Genomic DNA, 19,009 nt, shown 5'->3' on the forward strand with positions numbered 1-19,009 from the left:
AAAAAAATCGAACATTACCGTTCTTAGTGCGTACAAATTCCAAAATGTTTTATTTTAAAAAAATTCAAAAAGCGACAAAAAAAATTTACCGTCCCTCGATTCCCACCCGAGGCCTCGACAAAGGGCGGCCACCTCGCATCGACGCCTCTGATCATGCCATGTCAGCACGAGTATTCCGTTTCCAGTTTTTTCTTTAAACGTAAAAAAGCAGCATGTTTTTCGCTGACTGGCCGCGCCTCCAGGACAATTCTCTCTCTGTCGCTTCGAGCTCACACTGTGAGCAGCTCTTTAGTCGGGTTTTGTTAATGGCAGATTTCGATTTCGTCGGCTCGATTGGAGCGGAATAGACAGCGGCAAGGGAGTAAAACACATCCGATGGTCCTTTCTTGCTCTTCTTCTCCTCTGCGGTCTTCTTACTGTAGATGGGATCTCTGGAAAAGAGCACCTCGCTGAAGCGAACCCCGCCGGTCCGCTCCGCCAGCTTCTGCCGTTCGTTATTCCACCGACCGAGATCCAGACTGGCCCGCTTCCTGCTCTTCGAGAAGGTCGACTACTTTCAATGGATCCTGACTGCTGCGGCGTTTTTCTTCGCCGTCATTCTCTTCCAGGCCTTCCTTCCTGGCTCTGTTCCGGATAAATCTTTTGCCAGAGGCAATGTTGAGGGGGATCACGGACCTTTGCCGGGGAATTACTGGGATTTGGACTTCGGGGAGGGGATACGGTTCGTGCCGGCGAAGCTTCTGGAGAGAATCGAGAGGGAGTGGAAGGAAGCGAATTCAACTTTGATGGCGTTAGGCAGGCCAATGAAGCGCGCGGGGATTAGAAAACCGCGGCTGGCACTGGTCGGTTCCTCGCTTTCTCTGCTTGCGGTTTCTTGATTGAACTAAATTGTTTCTTTCTTGGTTTTACTTTTGTTGGTTGATGTTGTGGCTTTACGGGAAATTTGGATGACAGATAGTTGGAGGGTTTTCAGCGGATGCCATGCAGCTGCAGATGATCAGCATTGCTGCTGCTTTGAAGGAGATAGGATACGAGATAGAGGTATGCATTTGAGTAAGCCATATGTTCTTGAATTTTGGTGAGCAAAATTTTGTATGTATGATTAACGTATGGTGTTTTTGAATTGTGGTAACACGTAGTTCTCTTAGCACACTCCATTTCAATTTTTGAATGTTTTTTTATATATTATTGGATACAAGTTTTAGGGCTTTTATAATTTTGAATGCAAGTCATAATCTCTATTTATAGAATTAGTTTTGCGAAAATGATGTCAAATATTTTGAATTCAAATATAATTTTGTATGAAAAATAAATTTAATCCTAACCAAATATTCAAATTAAAACCTAATATTATTCAAAAGGATAATTCAATTTATTAAAATAAATCTAATAAAAACATGAGAAATTCAACCAAAATTAAAGATGGGCATAAGAAGATCTAGAAATTGAAAAGTTGCTTTCAATTTCCAAGGGATATATGATGTTATCAGTATCTCTATTTTCTAGTCGTATATGCTTTCAATTTGATTGGGATTTTTGATCTTGCACGTGGTCATTTCTTTCTTTCTTCTAATATTCGTGACATTCTATTTTGTTCCTTCTTGAATTTGAGCAATTTCTTTTGATATATGTTGTGATTTAGTTCACATGTATTTCACTGAGCATTGCATGGATGATTTTGTTTGTGATAATAGATCTTGACATGTACGTGTTCTCTACATTCTTCAGGTTTTCTCATTCGAAGATGGCCCTATGCGTACAGCTTGGATAGGGATAGGGATGCAGTTGACTGTCCTACTCAAGCACATGAAACAGGAAATCACCATAGATTGGCTAGAGTAAGGAAATCATTCAACGTGTACTATTAATTTATTATAAAATTATATCAAGAGCTATCTTGTGTTTCAAATTCACCTTGGCTGTTTGAAACATCAAACCTACTGAAAAATGTTTGATTCCAATTAAAGGCAATACTTTGTGCAGTTACGATGGCGTACTTGTGAGTTCTGCTGAGGGCGGCCTTGTTCTTTCATGGTAAATGCAGTTCATCTTTTGCATCAGATTACTCTCTGAATTATTAGTTGGATGTCCCTTGTTTTAGGAGGATTTGCATATGTATAACGGATTTGGGGACCCTCTCCAATTACCTTAGTAATTGCACTGTGCAACCCATCCTTGCCCTGCAAGCATTTTTCTGGCAGCTAGGACTTATTCAATAAATCCATGTAGTCAAGTCAAATTCCAACTACCAATCGGGCGTGGTTGTGATGCGATAAGCACCATGGAATTATCATGTCGATTGGAGAGAACCTGAATCAGTGCTTCTACTTCTTCTTGTTTCCTTAGGAAATGAAAGGCCTTCAACTGTCTTTGTTGAACCACTTTTTATGAGTTTTGATTATCAATCAACAGTGCATCATTATGAATAAAATAGGTTACATAGATTCAGATGATCTGCATATGGCATGCACGTTTGCTGACTAGGAACACTCTGCCCTTATCTCATATAAACTTATATTCAAAGAGTTCCCATCCTCTTACATCCTCTTATGTTGGTGAAATTATTACGTGTGGACGCCGAATATCATTCGGAGACCAATCAGATTGCACCACATCACCCACTGCTGGTACCGCGGCTCGGTACTCGGCTCGGTACCGCTACGTGACGCATTCTGGTTAGTCTCCGGATGATGAACTGCGTTTGGCATCCGCACAAAATAATCTCTCCTTCTGTTGCCCCTTGCGAGTAGATTAGGGGCAGCATGATCCAACTTTTCATTGCCAATTTCACACATTTTTGGTTCATCTGGAGAGCTCTATGCTTTAAGTTCCAATGCATGTAAAATAAAATTTTTGGCTATTAATGTAGCCGACCACACGTAGTAGGATAAGGCTTTATGTTGTGATAATTTGCTTAAGGTTTTGGTTTCTTTGATCTTGCTAGGCATCGTATTATTAACAATATGAGGCTGATAGTCTGCCTGCTTATTGGCAGTGACGAGCTCTTCAAACTTGTCATCCATTGAGGTGGACAACTCTACCTTATTTTAGGTCAGATCGATTTACAATTAAAATAAGTATGTGGAAACTCCAGCAGATCTGAAAAGAACAACGCTTTTTGCATGAAGTAATACGTCATTGCCACTAAAATCTACCCGTGCTGTACGCTGTAAAGTTAGAAGTTTACTTTTCATCAGGGAATTTCTAGCGATAATTTCTCTGTAATTTGAGTTATAGTTCAATTCTAGATCAATGAAGCATATTCTACTTTATTATATTTGCAGTGGGTTCTGTTTTTATTTGTGGTAGTCAGTTGCAAAAGAACTCTACAGTTGCCAAGGTATTCGCCGCAAATCTTAACACGTGATTAAAGACATTGATAAGCGGAGTGGGGCACCTTCCGACTAGCATGATCGACCGAATGGGTCACGTAACTAGAGTGGGGAGAGTCAACAGGTTTTTACTTCATGGTTTTAGTCATAGAGCCACTAGATTAATAAGATCATCCAACTTCTTTTGAAGTCCTATAGGGTCCATTGGGAAGCGCTAAGTAATACTTAAAGAAGATTGGGTGTCAGGGACAACACTCTACAAGGAGAAAACATAATTATGACTCACTATATGGTGCAAGAAATTATTGGACAACAAGCTACAAGTGAGACTTAAGTAATCTAGGCAATTAGGATGGTTGTTGGGTTGAGGACAACACCTAAACACTTAATCAAACTCACCTAAAGGTCACTAGATGGTGCATTAATGGTTTGGACAACAAGCTACAATGGTGATTTAAGAAATCTAGGCAATTAGGAAGGTTGTTAAGTTAAGGACAACACCTAATTAATTAAGAAACCAGCCCAACATTCACTAGATGTGTGTAGAAATGATATGGATAGCACGCATAATAGTAATTTAAACTAGTTTAAATGATGATATGCATGCAACAATACATAAGAATGGTTATGTAAGCTCTTAGGATGACTTCTAACACATGTAACGCATGCTAGCCATGCTTTGATACCAAGATGATGTGAAACCAAACATGCAAGGATGATTATATTAAGGAATTTGCATGCTTAATATTTAGAGCACAATAATTATATCTTTATAGTGATTTCAAATGACAACATAAAACACAAAGAGTGGTGACATAAGCTTAGGCTAAATCACATGTGTAGGAGTTAAGACCATAAAACAATCAATTAGTCTAACATTGCATATATGGAAAGTTTCAACAAGAAATTCCTAGACTTAATACTATGAAGGATTCCTCATACAACTCTATAATTTACTAGGCTTTAGCGGAGGACTAGCACGATCTTAGTGAATCAATTAAATTCCACAATTGAAAGTAACGAGGAAAATAAAGAGCGAGGGAAAGAGTTCACCGAAGGTAGCTGGCGACGGATGGATTGGTTGACGTCCCACGATCATCCACAATCCGGTTGGGAGGTGTTCCTCAATTGACGGGGCCAACGTGAAGATGATGCGTTCAATGTAGCATTCCACAGAGTCGTCAATGTCCAAATTGAAATCGAAGAATGGAGATCGGAGAATGTCGATTCGATCCAGAGAATCCTCTACGAACCCATGATCAACATCTGGGTCGGCCATGCATGATTGTCTAAGAGAGAAAGTAGAGAGTGAGAGGGGGAAGGGGTCGGGTAGGTTCGGCCAAGCAAAGGGTAAGAAGGGAAAATGGTTAAATATGAAAATAATTTCATGTCTAGTGAGTAATTAGAGAGTAATTTCCTTGAAATTTGAATTTGAAATGAGTGGGAATTATGAAGGAAAGTGGGGATGGGATTGAATTAATTATATCCTTAATTTATGAGACTTAATTAATTAGAGAGAGGAGGGGGAAGGGGCTGGCCAAGGAGAGAGGAGAGAGAGAGGGGTTAGGCGTGAAGGAGGTGGGCCCAAGCAATTAAGGGGATTCAATACTTAAATCTGAAATTAATTTCATATTCAAGTTAATTGGGGGTTTTTCCTAAATTAAAGGAGAAGAATTTAAGAAGAGTTTTGAAATTCAAATATTTTGCATTTGAATTTAATTCTCCTCCTAAATTAAGAAAGCATTTATGGTGGATTCAAATTCAAAAGTTTGGAGGGAATTATGTGGCCGACGGCTATTGTGGGGGAGAAGGACATGGCCGGCGCTTTAAGTGGTGGAGCAAGGGGCCGACGAGTGGAGGCTTCATGCTGGCGGCTAAGGGCTTGCGCTAGGTAACTTAGATCCATGAATTGAGCAATTTTCTAATATGGATTATGTCAATTTAGGAAATAATTCAAAATATGAATTTGAAATCAGTTTTTGAGTTGGATCTCCCTCCTAATCTTCATGCCCCACTTTTGGAAAGAGGCAAGACAATCAATTTTGGATCCATGGGAGGGGAAGGTCGGCGGTTAGGGTTTGGGTGGCGTTTGGCTAAGGAGGAAGGGGTGTGAGTTAAGTGGAAGGGATCTTGTTGAGGTTGACCGGCGGCTTGGATACTTGAAGTGGCTGGCGGGTGGTTGGGGAAGAAGAGGTGGCCGGGTATAGGGGAAAGGAAGAGATGATAAGAAAATACTACGAGTACTAACTGCGAGCCCAGGAATCCACCGACGGCTGACGGGTGATGCGTGGCTCTCCTAGGGTTTCTCCTCTCAAGAACTCTCAAAGAGATCAAGAACAAGAAAGCTAAAATTTTTATTCATATTCATCATTAACCCATAATACAAGAGAACTAGCTTATAAATAGGCCTCATGAAAAGAAAAGAAATAATGACTAAAATGTCATTTGGGTTACAACACCACATGACTACCCCCAAGGGTAAAATGGAAAAAACAGAAATATAAAATAAACTTGTCATGACCCGGCCCGATAAGCTCGTGTAGACGAGGAGGGAACGGATGTCGGACGTGCAGAACATAAACTTTTCTTACAACATGCAATAAATAATCTAAAACACTTCATAAGAAACTAAAGGCGCCTCTAAATATTTTCCAAATTGTATTAAATATTGCATATCAGTTCAAATATACAAAGTTGGCTTTAAAATTTCTCAAACATGCCAAACCACCCAAAATGAAAACTACAACTAAAAAAATCTGGTCCTCTACGACTGTTGGTGAACCAAGGGCGGTCAGCCATTCTTTGCGGTGGGTTCTCTTGAAAATGTCCCAAAACGAGAGAAAAAGCTAAAACTCAATAGAAAACACTAACTTTAACATCTCCACATGCCTTTTAAATGAAAATTTACATGTATGCTAGAAGTAAAATATCTTGATTGTTTTGCTATACATGGTAGTTCTTTTGTAAATATTAAATGTGATATGATAGTTCATCTGGATATGCTTTCAATTATATCATATGTCTTATGTCTATGCTTGCTTATACTTTATCTTATATAGTCATACCGGAGTACTAGAAATGTACTGATCAAGTACACAAACATATTTTGGTCATTCTTTTCCTTTCCTCTTTTGTCCCAAAGGGTCATATTGCTCATAAGAGCCGTATTTGTGCTTTTGCACCATATTTGATACTCTGCCTTCAACATGCACAATCATTTACATATTCTTTCTATAGAAACATATGTATGTAGTGTAGCATTTTCATAACAATCATATGCATTGAGTATGAAGCAAGTACATGAAATAGGCTTCTATGAAATGCTTACTAACAATTAATGAGAATTTAATATACTTGAGATCGTCAAATATGCATTGATTCATAGAAACATTTCTACATTTCCATCAAATAATTAAGACATTTCATATGCATTTAATATGTATCAAAATCAACTAATGAGATATTTCAAAACAAAAATATAAAAGAACATGAATATATAGAGTACGTTCCTACCTCAAATGTCGCTCCTTTGAAGGTGTCGTTTCCGATCTCTCCTTAATACCTCTTTTCAAAACCTAAGGGAAGAATTTAAAACATAAGTTTTTCTTATATCAATCTAAAATAATTTTTATCTATCTAACTCTCACTAACCCTACACATGTCATTCATTTATTAATCTCCTTAAGCTCATTAATACTCTCTAACTTATCCATAACCTAAAGCTAATTTATTTCATATCTAATCGTGTTCATCAACAATTTCAAATCTCATGTTTCAAATATGTTCCTTCATGAAATGCATAATAATTTCTAATTTTTGGATTTAAAATAATGTAAAATTTAGGGAAAAAATATTTTTTTTTATCAAAAATTTAAATTTTCCTTAATTAGAGACCCGTATGACCCTTAGAAATAAATTTAGTTAACATGCAAGGTTAAAATTACAAAATTTGGAAAACTTAAAAATCTTTTAATAAAAATTAATTTCATTGCTTATTCATGCTTCTAAACATCTCCTAACAACATTCCTAAACAAAATTTAATTTTTAAAAGAAACACTAATTTTGAACATCCTTTAATAAATGTTCAAGTTTTCATGGTGAAAATCCTTTCCTCATCTTTCCCTACAACTTTTCTTCTAGGCTTTGAAGTTTTGAGCAAATCCTAAAATTTCTCTCAAAGAAATCTAAGGGAAAAGAAACTTTTCTTGCATTAGAAGCTTACCTTTCTTCTTCCCTAAGCTTTCTCTTCCACTTCCCTCCAAAAGCCTGCCAGAAACCGCCGTCGATCACCGGTTCGCAAGCACCCGTCGCTCTTCTCCTCCTTTTCCGCCTGCTCCTTCATTCGGTCCCTTAAGTGTTTGGGCCTTAAGAAAACAATTAAAATGCCAAATGACGCATGTGCCCCTCCTCCCATTAATTCCTCAAGGCTTCATGATGTATCATGAGGGTAATTTGGGCAAAACCTAAAAATTTCACTTAAACGAACTTCTACGATTTTTAATTTTCAAACCGTGTGAAATTTGGTATACGTTTTTTATACTGTTTCGATCAAAGTTTAGTGTAGAATTTAATAAAATTTATTGCGTCGAATTCTGACGACTTTAAAATTTCACCTAAATTCGTCGCGGCGCATCGAAATGCGTGCGACACATCCGATCGACATATTTCAGGTTTTATAATTCTCCCCTCCTAATTTAAATTTCGTCCTCGAAATTTAAATGAGAGGAAAAATAAACATACCTTACTCAAAGAGATGAGGATATCACTTCCTCATTTCTGACTCTTTCTCCCAAGTAGCATTCTTCTCCAACCCATGCTTCCATAGAACTTTAACTAAAGGAATGTCCCTGCTCTTGAGTTGTTTCACACTAAACTCCAAGATACGATCCAGTTTTTCAACATAAGTAAGATCTGGCTGTAAGTTTACATCTTCTGTTATGATCTTAGAAGGATCATTTGATATAAACTTTCTTAGAGAAGACACATGAAACACATTGTGGACAACATATGTAGCTGGTAAAGCCAATATGTAGGCTACTTTCCCAATCCTTTCCACAATCTCAAAATGACCAATGTAACGAGGACTGAGTTTGACAATCTTGCCAAAACGGAGGACACCATTCATAGGCCTGATCTTTATGAAAACAAAATCCCCTATACTGTATTTCACAAAATGGTGCTTAGCATCATAATACTTCTTCTTTCTATCTTGTACTGCTAGCAACCTATCTCTGATCATTCTGATCTTGTTTGCAGCATCATCAATCAAGTTTGATTCAATTATCTTCCTCTCACTTGCCTCTGCCCAACATAGAGGTATTATACATTTCCTTCTATAGAGTGCTTCATATAGAGCAATTCCTATGCTGGCTTGGAAGTTATTGTTGTAATCAAACTCTATCAAATGAATATGAGATTCCCAACCTACACAAAAAATCAAGAACATACAGTCTCAACAAGTCTTCAAGGGTTTGAATAGTCCGCTCAGTTTGTCTATCAGTTTGAGGATGAAAGACCATACTAAAAGTCAATTTGGTGCTAATAGCCTCTTGAACTTTATTCCAAAGTCTAGAAGTAAATCTATCATCTCGATCAGATACTATAGACTTAGGTACACCGTGCAAACGAACAATCTTAACCAAATATAATATTGCTAGCTTCTCAACTGAGTCAGTCAGTCGGATAGACAAAAAGTGAGCAGACTTTGTAAGCTTATCAATGATAACCTAAATAGCATCATGACTCTGTTGAGATCTGGATAAACCTGACACGAAATTCATAGCAATATCATCCCACTTCCACTTTGGAACCAGTAATGCTTAAAGTAATCCACTTGACTTTTGATGCTCAACCTTTACTAACTGACAAGTAGTACACTTAACAACGAAATCAGCTACACTCATTTTCATCCCAAGCCATCAAAATAAACCCTTAAGGTCTTGATACATCTTATTACTACCAGGATGAATAATATAAGCATAATAATGAACTTCATAAAGAACATCCTTCATCAAATCACCAACATTAGGCACATAAACTTTGCTCTTATACCATAAAAGATTATCTTCATCAATATTGAAATCCTCTTCATGACTTGTCTTTACTAACTGAATGATCTTCACATAATCTGGATCTTTCCATAAAGATTCAGCTATCTCACTCCTCAAATCAGATTTCACTATCAACTGACCTAACCATCATACATTTTCAGTTGTAGGAAGTACTACAGACAACTCCAACCGTTCCATCTCTTCAATTAGCTTCTCTTGCTGAGTTACTAAACCTTTCAACTTCATCGACATTTTTCTGCTTAATGCATTATCAACAATATTGGCTCTTCCTAGATGATATTGAATATATAAATCGTAATCATTAAGCAGTTCCATCCATCTGCTTTGCCTTAAATTCAGCTCTTTCTGAGTGAAAATATATTTCAGATTCTGGTGATCTGTAAATACTTCACAATGTACGCCATATAAATAGTACCGTTAAATCTTCAAAGCAAAAACTACAACAGCAAGTTTTAAATCGTGGGTTGGGTAGTTCTTCTTATGACTTTTCAATTGCCTAGAGGCATATGCAACTACTCTCCCATGTTGCATCAAGACACAACTCAAGCCCTTCAGTGATGCATCACTAAAAATCTGAAATCCTTCAGTACCTGAAGGAATAGTAATAATCGGTGTAGTCATCAAACGAGTCTTCAACTCTTGAAATGCTTCCTCACATTGACGGCTCCACTCAAACTTAACTGCTTTCTGAGTCAGTCTACTCAAAGGTGCAGCAATCTTGGAAAACCCTTCTACAAATCTTCTGTAGTAGCCAGCTAACCCAAGAAAACTCCGTATCTCAGTCACTGTTGTAGGTTTGGGCCATTCAGCTATAACCTGCACCTTATGCTGATCCACAGAAATACCATCCTCATTAATTACATGACCAAGAAAAGTCACACTCTTCAGTCAACTCACACTTAGAGAACTTGACATACAATTCATTGCCTCATAGAGTTTGTAACACTGCCTAAAGATGATTGGCGTGATGCTCTTTATCACAAGAATAGATCAGAATGTCATCTATGAAGGCAATGAAAAAACTGTTGAGCATTGGCTTAAACACCCGATTTATCAGATCCATAAAAGCAGCTGGGGCTTTTGTTGGCCCAAAAGGTTATACTGTGAATTCGTAGTGTCCATACCTTGAGCTAAAAGCTGTCTTTGGGATGTCTTCCTCCTTAATCTTCAACTGATTATAGTTAGACCTCAAATCAATATTGGAAAAGACCGTGGCTCCAACTAGTTGATCAAATAAATCATCTATCCTTGGAAAATGATACTTGTTCTTAATGGTAAGCTTGTTCAACTCCCTGTAATCAATACAGAGTCGCATGCTACCATCCTTCTTCTTAACAAAGAGAATTGGTGCTCCCCAGGGTGAGGTGCTTGGGCGAATAAATCCATTCTCCAGCAGTTCTTGTAATTGTGACTTCAGCTCATGAAGTTCCTTAACTGTCATACGATAGGGTGCTTTTGAAATAGGCTCAGCACCAGGTATAAGATCGATAGAGAAATCAATCTCTCTAACCAGAGGCATTCCAGGTAAGACCTCGGGGAACACCTAAGGAAAGTCCCTTACCATAGCAATCTCCTTCAGCTCTGACACTTGTTTTGAAGTGTCTCTTATATGAGCTAGAAAGCTTGGATACTCTTTCAAAATTAAACTACAAGCTTTCATAGATGAGATGATCATAGAGGATGCACCTTGATTACCTTGAAAGACAAGCTTCTCTCCTACAGGAAGCTTGATCTTCACTACCTTCTTATTACATCTATGGAGATGAACTGGCTAGACATCCAATCTATCCTTAGAATCACATTGAATTCATGAGTGATAATACAATCAACTCAACTTCAAATTCCCTCTTGCATGAAGAAAGTAATGGTGAACATACACTTGAAGCAATCATGCTAGACCCATCAGGTAGCAGAATTGATAGCGTAGTGGGCATAGTGCGGACATTCAATGCATGCTTCTTAACAAACTCCAGACTAATGTATGAATGTGATGCTCCGGTATCAAAAAGTACTCTACTAGGTAGATATTGAACATAAATAATACCTGTGATCACTTCAGGAGATTCTTTGGCTTCTTGCTGCTTGATAACATAGACCCTTGGTTGTACAACAGGTCTCGTAGCTGGATAACTAGGTGTCGATGCAGAAGACTTTTGAGCTCTAGGTCTACCAACTGTCGGATATCTCCCAGTACTCTGCTGAGGTGGAGGAGCACTAGACCTCCCCTCCCTTGGACCCCTTGGGCAGTTCCTAGCCATGTGCCCAGGCTGATGGCACCAAAAACAAACATTGGAGCTATATAAACATTCACCTATGTGCAACTTGCCATACTTATCACATGTTCTGACACTGGATGAACTCCCACCACTATCAGATTTGGTCTTCTTCATACTAGGTCCTCCAGAATATGTATGGAAACTCATAGTCTTCTCAAAACCCTTCTTCTTTTGAAGGAAGTCCTTTCGTTTCCGAGTAGCTTAAAAATCAATTTCTATCCTCCTTGCTCTCTTAACCAAAACAGTGTAATCATCAAGGCCAAAAGGAATCAACGGCTGTCAAATCGCATCACGAAGCCCTGACAAAAATTTATGGCATTTGTCTTCAACACTTGAGATAATATGAGATGCGTAATGGGACATCATAGTAAACTCAGTTTCATATTGTATAACTGTCCGATCCCCTTGTACTAATCAAATAAATCGCTTCTGCATCTGCCTCCTCATAGAAAGAGGCATAAACCAGTCTCTGAAGACTTTAATAAAATCACCCTATAGGGGTAAAATGGGAAAAATAGAAATATAAAATAAACTTGTCACGACCTGGCCCAATGAGCTCGTGTAGACGAGGCGGGAACGGGTGTTGGACGTTCAGAACATAAACTTTTCTTACAACATGCAGTGAATAATCTAAAACACCTCACAAGAAACTAAAAGCGCCTATAAACATTTTCCAAATTATATTAAATATTGCATATCATTGCATATCAGTTCAAATATACAAATGTGGCTTTAAAATTTTTCAAACACGCCAAACCACCCAAAATGAAAACTACAAATAAAAAGAAATAAGAGAAACCTGTCATCTGGTCCTCTACGACTGTAGATGAACCAAGAACGTTCAGCCATTCTTTGCAGTTGGTTCTCCTGAAAATGTCCAAAAACGAGGGAATGAGCTAAAGCTCAATAGAAAACACTAACTCTAACATCTCCACATGCCTTTTAAATGAAAATTTACATGTATGCTTGAAGTTTTGAGCAAACCCTAAAATTTCTCTCAAAGAAATCTAAGGGAAAAGAAACTTTTCTTGTATTAGAAGCTTACCTTTCTTCTTTCCTAAGTTTTCTCTTCCACTTCCCTCCAAAAGCCTGTTGGAAATCGCCGCCAGTCACCAGATTTCGCAAGCACCCGTCGCTCTTCTCCTCCTCTTCTGTTCGCTCCTTCGTTCGACCGAGAAAACACAAGGGACCGAATGAATTTGGTCCCTTAAGTGTTTGGGCCTTAAGAAAACAATTAAAATGCCAAATGACGCATGTGCCCCTCCTCCCATTAATTCCTTAAGGCTTCATGATGTATCTTGAGGGTAATTTGGGCAAAACCTAAAAATTTTACTTAAACGAACTTCTACGATTTTAATTTTCAAACCGTGCGAAATTTGGTATACGTTCTTTATACCATTTCGATTGAAATTTCATGTAGAATTTAATAAAATTTATTGCGTCGAATTCCGACGACTTTGAAATTTTGCATAAATATGTCGCTGCCATCGAAATACGTGCGACACATCCGATCGATAGATTTCGGGTTTTACAAAACTAGAACATAAAACACATAGAAAAAAAATAAACTCCTGATCGTAGTCGCTGATCTCTGATGTCCTCATCACCTTGAGTAATATGTTTTTTGGAAAATGAATATTAACACATGCTTACAGTCTTTTGCAGGAGCCTTTCAAATCTGTACCTGTCATATGGACCATACAGGATAGGTCTCTTTCTGTTCGTTTTAGTGAGTATCTTAAAAAGGGTCAGACTGGACTTGTCAATTATTGGAAGAGAATTTTCGACAGAGCTACTGTTGTAGTATTCGCAAACTACTTTCTACCGGTATGGATTGCAATTTGCTTTAAATGATGCTATTTTGAACGATTTAGGAAATTATGCTGAATTTAGATGTCTAATGTATTTAATCTTAAAAGCTTGTAATTTTTTTCTTATAAATTATTGCAGATCTCGTATTCAACATTTGACACGGACAACTATTTTGTTATTCCAAGTTCTGCTGCTGAGGCATGGGAGGCAGTTTGTTTTCTTGCCTCAAATAACCTGACCGATTTGCGAATTAATATGGGCTATAAGTCAGAGGATTTCCTTGTTGCTATTGTTGGCAGTCAATTTGAATACAGCGGTATGTGGCTGGAGAATGCACTTGTATTACAAGGATTAGCGCCACTTCTCCTAGAATTTTCTTATGGCAATTCTTTTTCTTTGCTCAAAGTTGGCGTGTTAATTGGGAACTCAAGTGGTTCATATAAGTCGGCTTTGAAGGTACTGTGCTGTTTGGCTATTGTGTGCTCTATTTATTGTGAAATTCTGTTAAATCATTCAAGCTGAATTTTTATAATATCCTTTTTATTGATTGATTTCATTTTCATGTTTACTGTTGTAGGCTGTTGCTCAAAACTTTGGTTACCCAAGGGACAGTGTGCAGCTAATTAGAGGCAATGGGGATGAATACAGTTTCCTTAGTACAGCAGACCTTGTGATATATGGATCATTCCTTGAGGAGCAAACTTTTCCACAGGTTTTGCTGCGTGCTATGAGTCTTGGAAAGTTGGTTGTTGCGCCTGACCTTGAAATAGTTAGAAAATATGTACGTTATTGCATGTCTAGTTCTTCTGAATATTCTATAACGTTCTTATTTTATCTTTTGGAATATGAATTTAGTAACTGTTTTTTGAAACACTGCAATATTAGGTTGTTGATGGGGTGAATGGTTTTCTTTACCCAAAGGATGAGCTTAACAAATTAACACTGGTTTTACGTGAAGCAATCTCGAGGGCAAAATTATTTTCCTCAGCCCAGCAAATTACATCGTTAGGGAACGCTAGAAATCTAATGGTCTCGGAAACTATTCAAGGCTATTTATGGTTACTGGAAAAAATCCTTAAACTTCCATCTGAAATTTCTTCTCCTAAGGCAATTGCAGATTTACCTTCAAAGTTGAAAGAGGAATGGCAGTGGCATCAATTTGCTAATCTAAGAGAGATGAATGATCCAAATAAAACTATTCGAAGTTATGAAATTCTTAATAAGATAGAAGAAGAGTGGAACCAAACAAATGTGACTTATTTTCACTCCAGCTTTGGTGAACAAATCTCCAGCATAAACTGGGAAGAAGAAAATATAATTCAGATGGTAAATGCTAAAAAAAGGTTAGAAGAAGACGAGGTCAGAAATGATTTTTTTGAATGATATTTTGTTCCTATCATTGCTGATCTCTATATCTGCTTTTTCGTTATCTTTTAATAAGTATCTAATCTACTCAAACATCAATCAGTTGAAGGAAAGAAGTGACCAGCCTCGTGGAACTTGGGAGGAAGTCTATCGAAGCGCTAAAAGAGCTGACAGGGCAAAAAATGAGTTGCATGAAAGGGATGAGAAGGAACTTGAGCGGACAGGCCAGCCTTTGTGTATATATGAACCTTATTTTGGTGAAGGAGCTTGGCCTTTTCTGCATAATAATTCACTGTACCGTGGAATTGGCTTGGTATGTTTGTCTATATGCACATTTATGAATCATGCCGTTAGGAACCTTAGGGCCCGTAGGAAGCAAAAACATGCTCTTGGTCACATCATTGCAAAAATTTGTTCTAAGATTTCTATGTTACACATACATTTTTGATTTAGACTATATTGTCACTAAATGTTATTACATGCTTTTCAACTAAACATTTACGTGGTATTACAATAATCTCCTTATCAAGTGACTATTCTGGCGACAAAGTTTCATTCTGGTGTGGTATATATCCTCATGATGCATATTCTTTTATGTGCTGCATATGATATTTTTCAATTCATAACACGTTCAAATTCATAAATAAATAACCAGCACCCATGCATTTCAACAGATTATAGGCTTACTTTCATTCTCTTTTTACTCATTATGCTTTTCATCCTTATTTTAGATGCCACAGGAACTGTCATTTTGAAAACAGGAAAACAATTAACTTCTAGATTATTTTGAAAGCAGGAAAATAATTAAATCCCAGTGCTCTCTCTAATTTGTTTCAGTTTTATTTTATTATGTTTATTAGTCTATTAAATATATACTACCAGATCTTTTCTCTTGCTAACGTGTTTTCTCTTTGGCTTAGTCATCCAAAGGGCGCAGACCTGGAGCTGATGACATAGATGCTAATTCCCGTCTGTCTATTCTTGGTAATGCCTATTACCGAGATGCCTTGAGTGAATATGGAGCATTTTTTGCTTTAGCTAACCGGATTGATAGAATACACAAGAATGCTTGGATTGGTTTCCAGTCATGGAGAGCTGGGGCTAGAAAGGTAAGGTCAAGGTATCTATTATACCAATAAGTTTGATGACATTTTGATTTGTTACCATTTAGATTTGAAAGGGTAGTGTCTTACCGCAGCAGACGCTTGAGCAGATAAGTATGCTGTGGTGTGGGATCATGAAGATGTTGAGATAGTACATTGACGGCGTGCGCAATGTCGGGTCGAGTTAGTGTTAGGTATTGGAGAGATCCCGTGACCCTCCTATAGGTGGTGGGATCGGAGAGGACAACATCGTCGGGCACCTGGACCGGTAATTTGGTGCAAGAGGGATTAGATAAGGAGTTGCAGTTGGTTAAATTGACGGAGCTTAATATAGATTCAGCATACGATGATTGGGAAAGAAAGTACTTATCTGAATGTTTCTGTATTTTGATGCCGAGAAAGTGATGAGCTGGGCCGAGATCCTTCATGTTGAATGCAGATTGTAATTCCGTAAGAACAGAGGAAATGGCATTGTTGTCGTTGCCGGTGACGAGAATGTCATCGACATAGACTAATAAAAATATGCGTATCTTGCCCCGGCACAGAGTGAGCAGAGACGGATCTGCCTTGCTGTACTCGAACCCGAGCTTGAGAAGATGGTTGGTGAACGCAGTGTACCACTGACGGGGTGCTTGACGCAGGCCATAGATAGATTTGAGAAGCCTACAAACGTGATTAGGATGATCTTTATCGGTGAAACCTCGTGGCTGGACCATATAAACGACGTCGTTGAGCTGACCGTGCAAGAAGGCGTTGGATACGTCCCATTGCTGTACCGACCAGCCGTGGAAGAGGGCGACGGTGAACAGGACTCTAATGGTCGGGATTTTTGCAACGGGACTGAATGTCTCTGCGTAGTCAATTCCGTATGCTTGCTGATTTCCCAGAGCCACGAGACGAGCTTTGAATCGAGCGATTGAGCCGTCCGCGTTGAATTTTTTTCGGAAGGTCCATTTGCAGCCTAACACTTGAGCGTTGGGAGGAGGTGGTTCGAGACGCCAAGTGCCTTGTTGTTGGAGGGCTAAAAATTCTTCAGCCATTGCGTGCCTCCATTCCTGCGTCTTGGAGGCTTCTTTAAAGTTTGTGGGATCGGGATCGTGACCAGAGCTGGTGGAGCTATGAGCAAGAAGGTTTAGCCGTGCGGTCGATTTTATTGATTCGGTTTGTGTTCTGGTGATCATGGGATGCCGAGCGGGAGGCGGGTGTGAATGAGATTCAGAGACAGGGATTAAAGCTGGAGGTTCGGGCAGAGCTTCTTGACTGGATGAGAGACTTGATTGAGGCAGAAAGTGAGTTGTCGGGTTTGAAGAGAGAACGGAAGTCATTGGTGGATGTCTTTGTTCAAATGCTGTTGATGTCTGTAGAAGCATAGCAGGAGGAACATCATTGGGTGGTACCTGAGGAGGCGTAATGTTGTTAGCAAACGGAAAGGAATGCTCAAAGAATGTAACATGTCGTGAAATGAAAAATTTGTTTGTCTCCCTGTTAAGGAACTTGTAGCCTTTATGGCTATCTGAATAACCGAGAAAGATGAAGGATCTGGATTTTGGTTCGAGTTTTGTATGCGTGTGCTGAGGAAGCAATGGGAAGCATTCGCAGCCGAATGTCTTCAAATGCTTATAATCTGGCTTGATGCGGAACAGTAATTGCAATGGCGACTTGTTATGGGTGTTTGGGGAAGGCATTCGATTGATTAAATATGCCGCCGTGGAACACGCTTCAGGCCAGTAATGATGCGGAACAGCAGCTCGGTGTAGAAGTGATCGAGTGGTTTCTATTACATGGCGATTCTTCCTTTCAGCCACACCGTTTTGCTCAGGGGTGTAGGGACAGGATATTTGATGTCTAATTCCTTTGGACAAAAGAAAGGATTTCATCTGAAGATTAGTGAATTCCGTTCCGCCATCTGTCCTAAGGATTTTAATTCGATGATTGAGCTGATTTTCAATAAGCGTAGTAAATTGTTTAAACACATTGAATACATCGGATTTATGTAGTAAAGGAAAAAGCCATGAATAACGTGAGTAGTCGTCAATGAACAGAACAAAAAATCGGCAGCCGAGAACGGAGGAGACCGGAGACGGGCCCCAGACGTCGGCATGCACAATATGCAGAGGTATTTGAGTTCTTGATTGAGAGTGCTCAAAAGGGAGCTTATGATTTTTACATTGAACACAAGTATTACAATTTTTAAAAGAAGTAAAGATGCGTAAGGTAGGATCAGTTTGAGAAATTCGTTGCAAAGTTCGGAGATGAGGATGTCCCAGGCGGTCGTGCCACACAGAGGAAGAGTTCTTGAACGCCTGAAGAGCTGTTGGAAGATGCTTGGATCCGGATGCGTTTGATATCCTGTACAGACCACCGCTACAGGGTCCTTGAAGCAACTGTTGATCGGTCATCAGATCCTTGAAAACAAAACCACTTGGATCAAAAGTAATTGAGATTTTGTTATCTTTAACGAGGTTAGAAATGGATAAAAGGTTATGCGAGATGTTTGGGACATGAAGTAAGTTTGATAAGAAAAGCTTACGATTCGGGGTAGGAAGAATGCCCGTGCCCGAGTGAGCAATGGGGATGTTTCTTCCGTCCCCGATGAAGATGTCGTCGAAGCCATTGAATGACGTCGGTTGTGAAAGATTATCAACAACGTTAGTCATGTGGGAGGAGGCGCCGGAGTCGAGAAACCAGTCACCGGACGAGACTTCGGGGTTGGCAATCAGTGCGGTGTTCTGTTTAGGTCCAGTAGTAGATGGGGTGTAATTGGCGTTCATACGGTGCCAACAAGCATCGGCCGTATGACCCTTCTTGAGGCAAATCTGACAGGTAGGAGCGGGCTGTTGTTGTGTGGATCGATTTGTGTTGCTAGGATTTTGCGTGGAACGACCTCTGGTTCGGCGTCCACGGCCCCTGCTTGCGTAGAGCGCGGTCTGCTGAGCAGTTTTGCTGGATTGGCCAGCTGCATCTGCGTTTACATGAATCTCCTCGCTGATAAGCATAGCGTATAGATTCTCAAGTCGAATCGGGGAAGGGGAGTTGCGGATATATGTCT

General features: G+C 39.0%; 1 protein-coding gene across 3 annotated transcripts in view; it reads left to right on the plus strand.

Moving 5' to 3' along the window:
• The first annotated feature begins 237 nt into the window (after window positions 1-237).
• Window positions 238-19,009, plus strand: part of LOC110113579 — a 33,985-nt gene continuing 15,213 nt past the window's right edge. For 2 of the 3 annotated variants that reach the window (XM_020846218.2, XM_028700629.1), the window contains exons 1-10: window positions 238-842; window positions 955-1,041; window positions 1,729-1,838; window positions 1,984-2,034; window positions 13,336-13,507; window positions 13,631-13,948; window positions 14,070-14,273; window positions 14,378-14,851; window positions 14,961-15,170; window positions 15,778-15,966. In XM_020846218.2, the coding sequence (XP_020701877.1) occupies window positions 423-842; window positions 955-1,041; window positions 1,729-1,838; window positions 1,984-2,034; window positions 13,336-13,507; window positions 13,631-13,948; window positions 14,070-14,273; window positions 14,378-14,851; window positions 14,961-15,170; window positions 15,778-15,966 (2,235 nt within the window). In that variant the 5' untranslated portion in view covers window positions 238-422. The remainder of the gene's footprint in view (window positions 843-954; window positions 1,042-1,728; window positions 1,839-1,983; window positions 2,035-13,335; window positions 13,508-13,630; window positions 13,949-14,069; window positions 14,274-14,377; window positions 14,852-14,960; window positions 15,171-15,777; window positions 15,967-19,009) is intronic. The other variant, XM_028700628.1, reaches the window with a different exon arrangement.

This window comes from Dendrobium catenatum, unplaced genomic scaffold (genome assembly GCF_001605985.2).
Source record: "Dendrobium catenatum unplaced genomic scaffold, ASM160598v2 fragScaff_scaffold_1557, whole genome shotgun sequence".
In the NCBI taxonomy this organism is placed as follows: Eukaryota; Viridiplantae; Streptophyta; class Magnoliopsida; order Asparagales; family Orchidaceae; genus Dendrobium; species Dendrobium catenatum.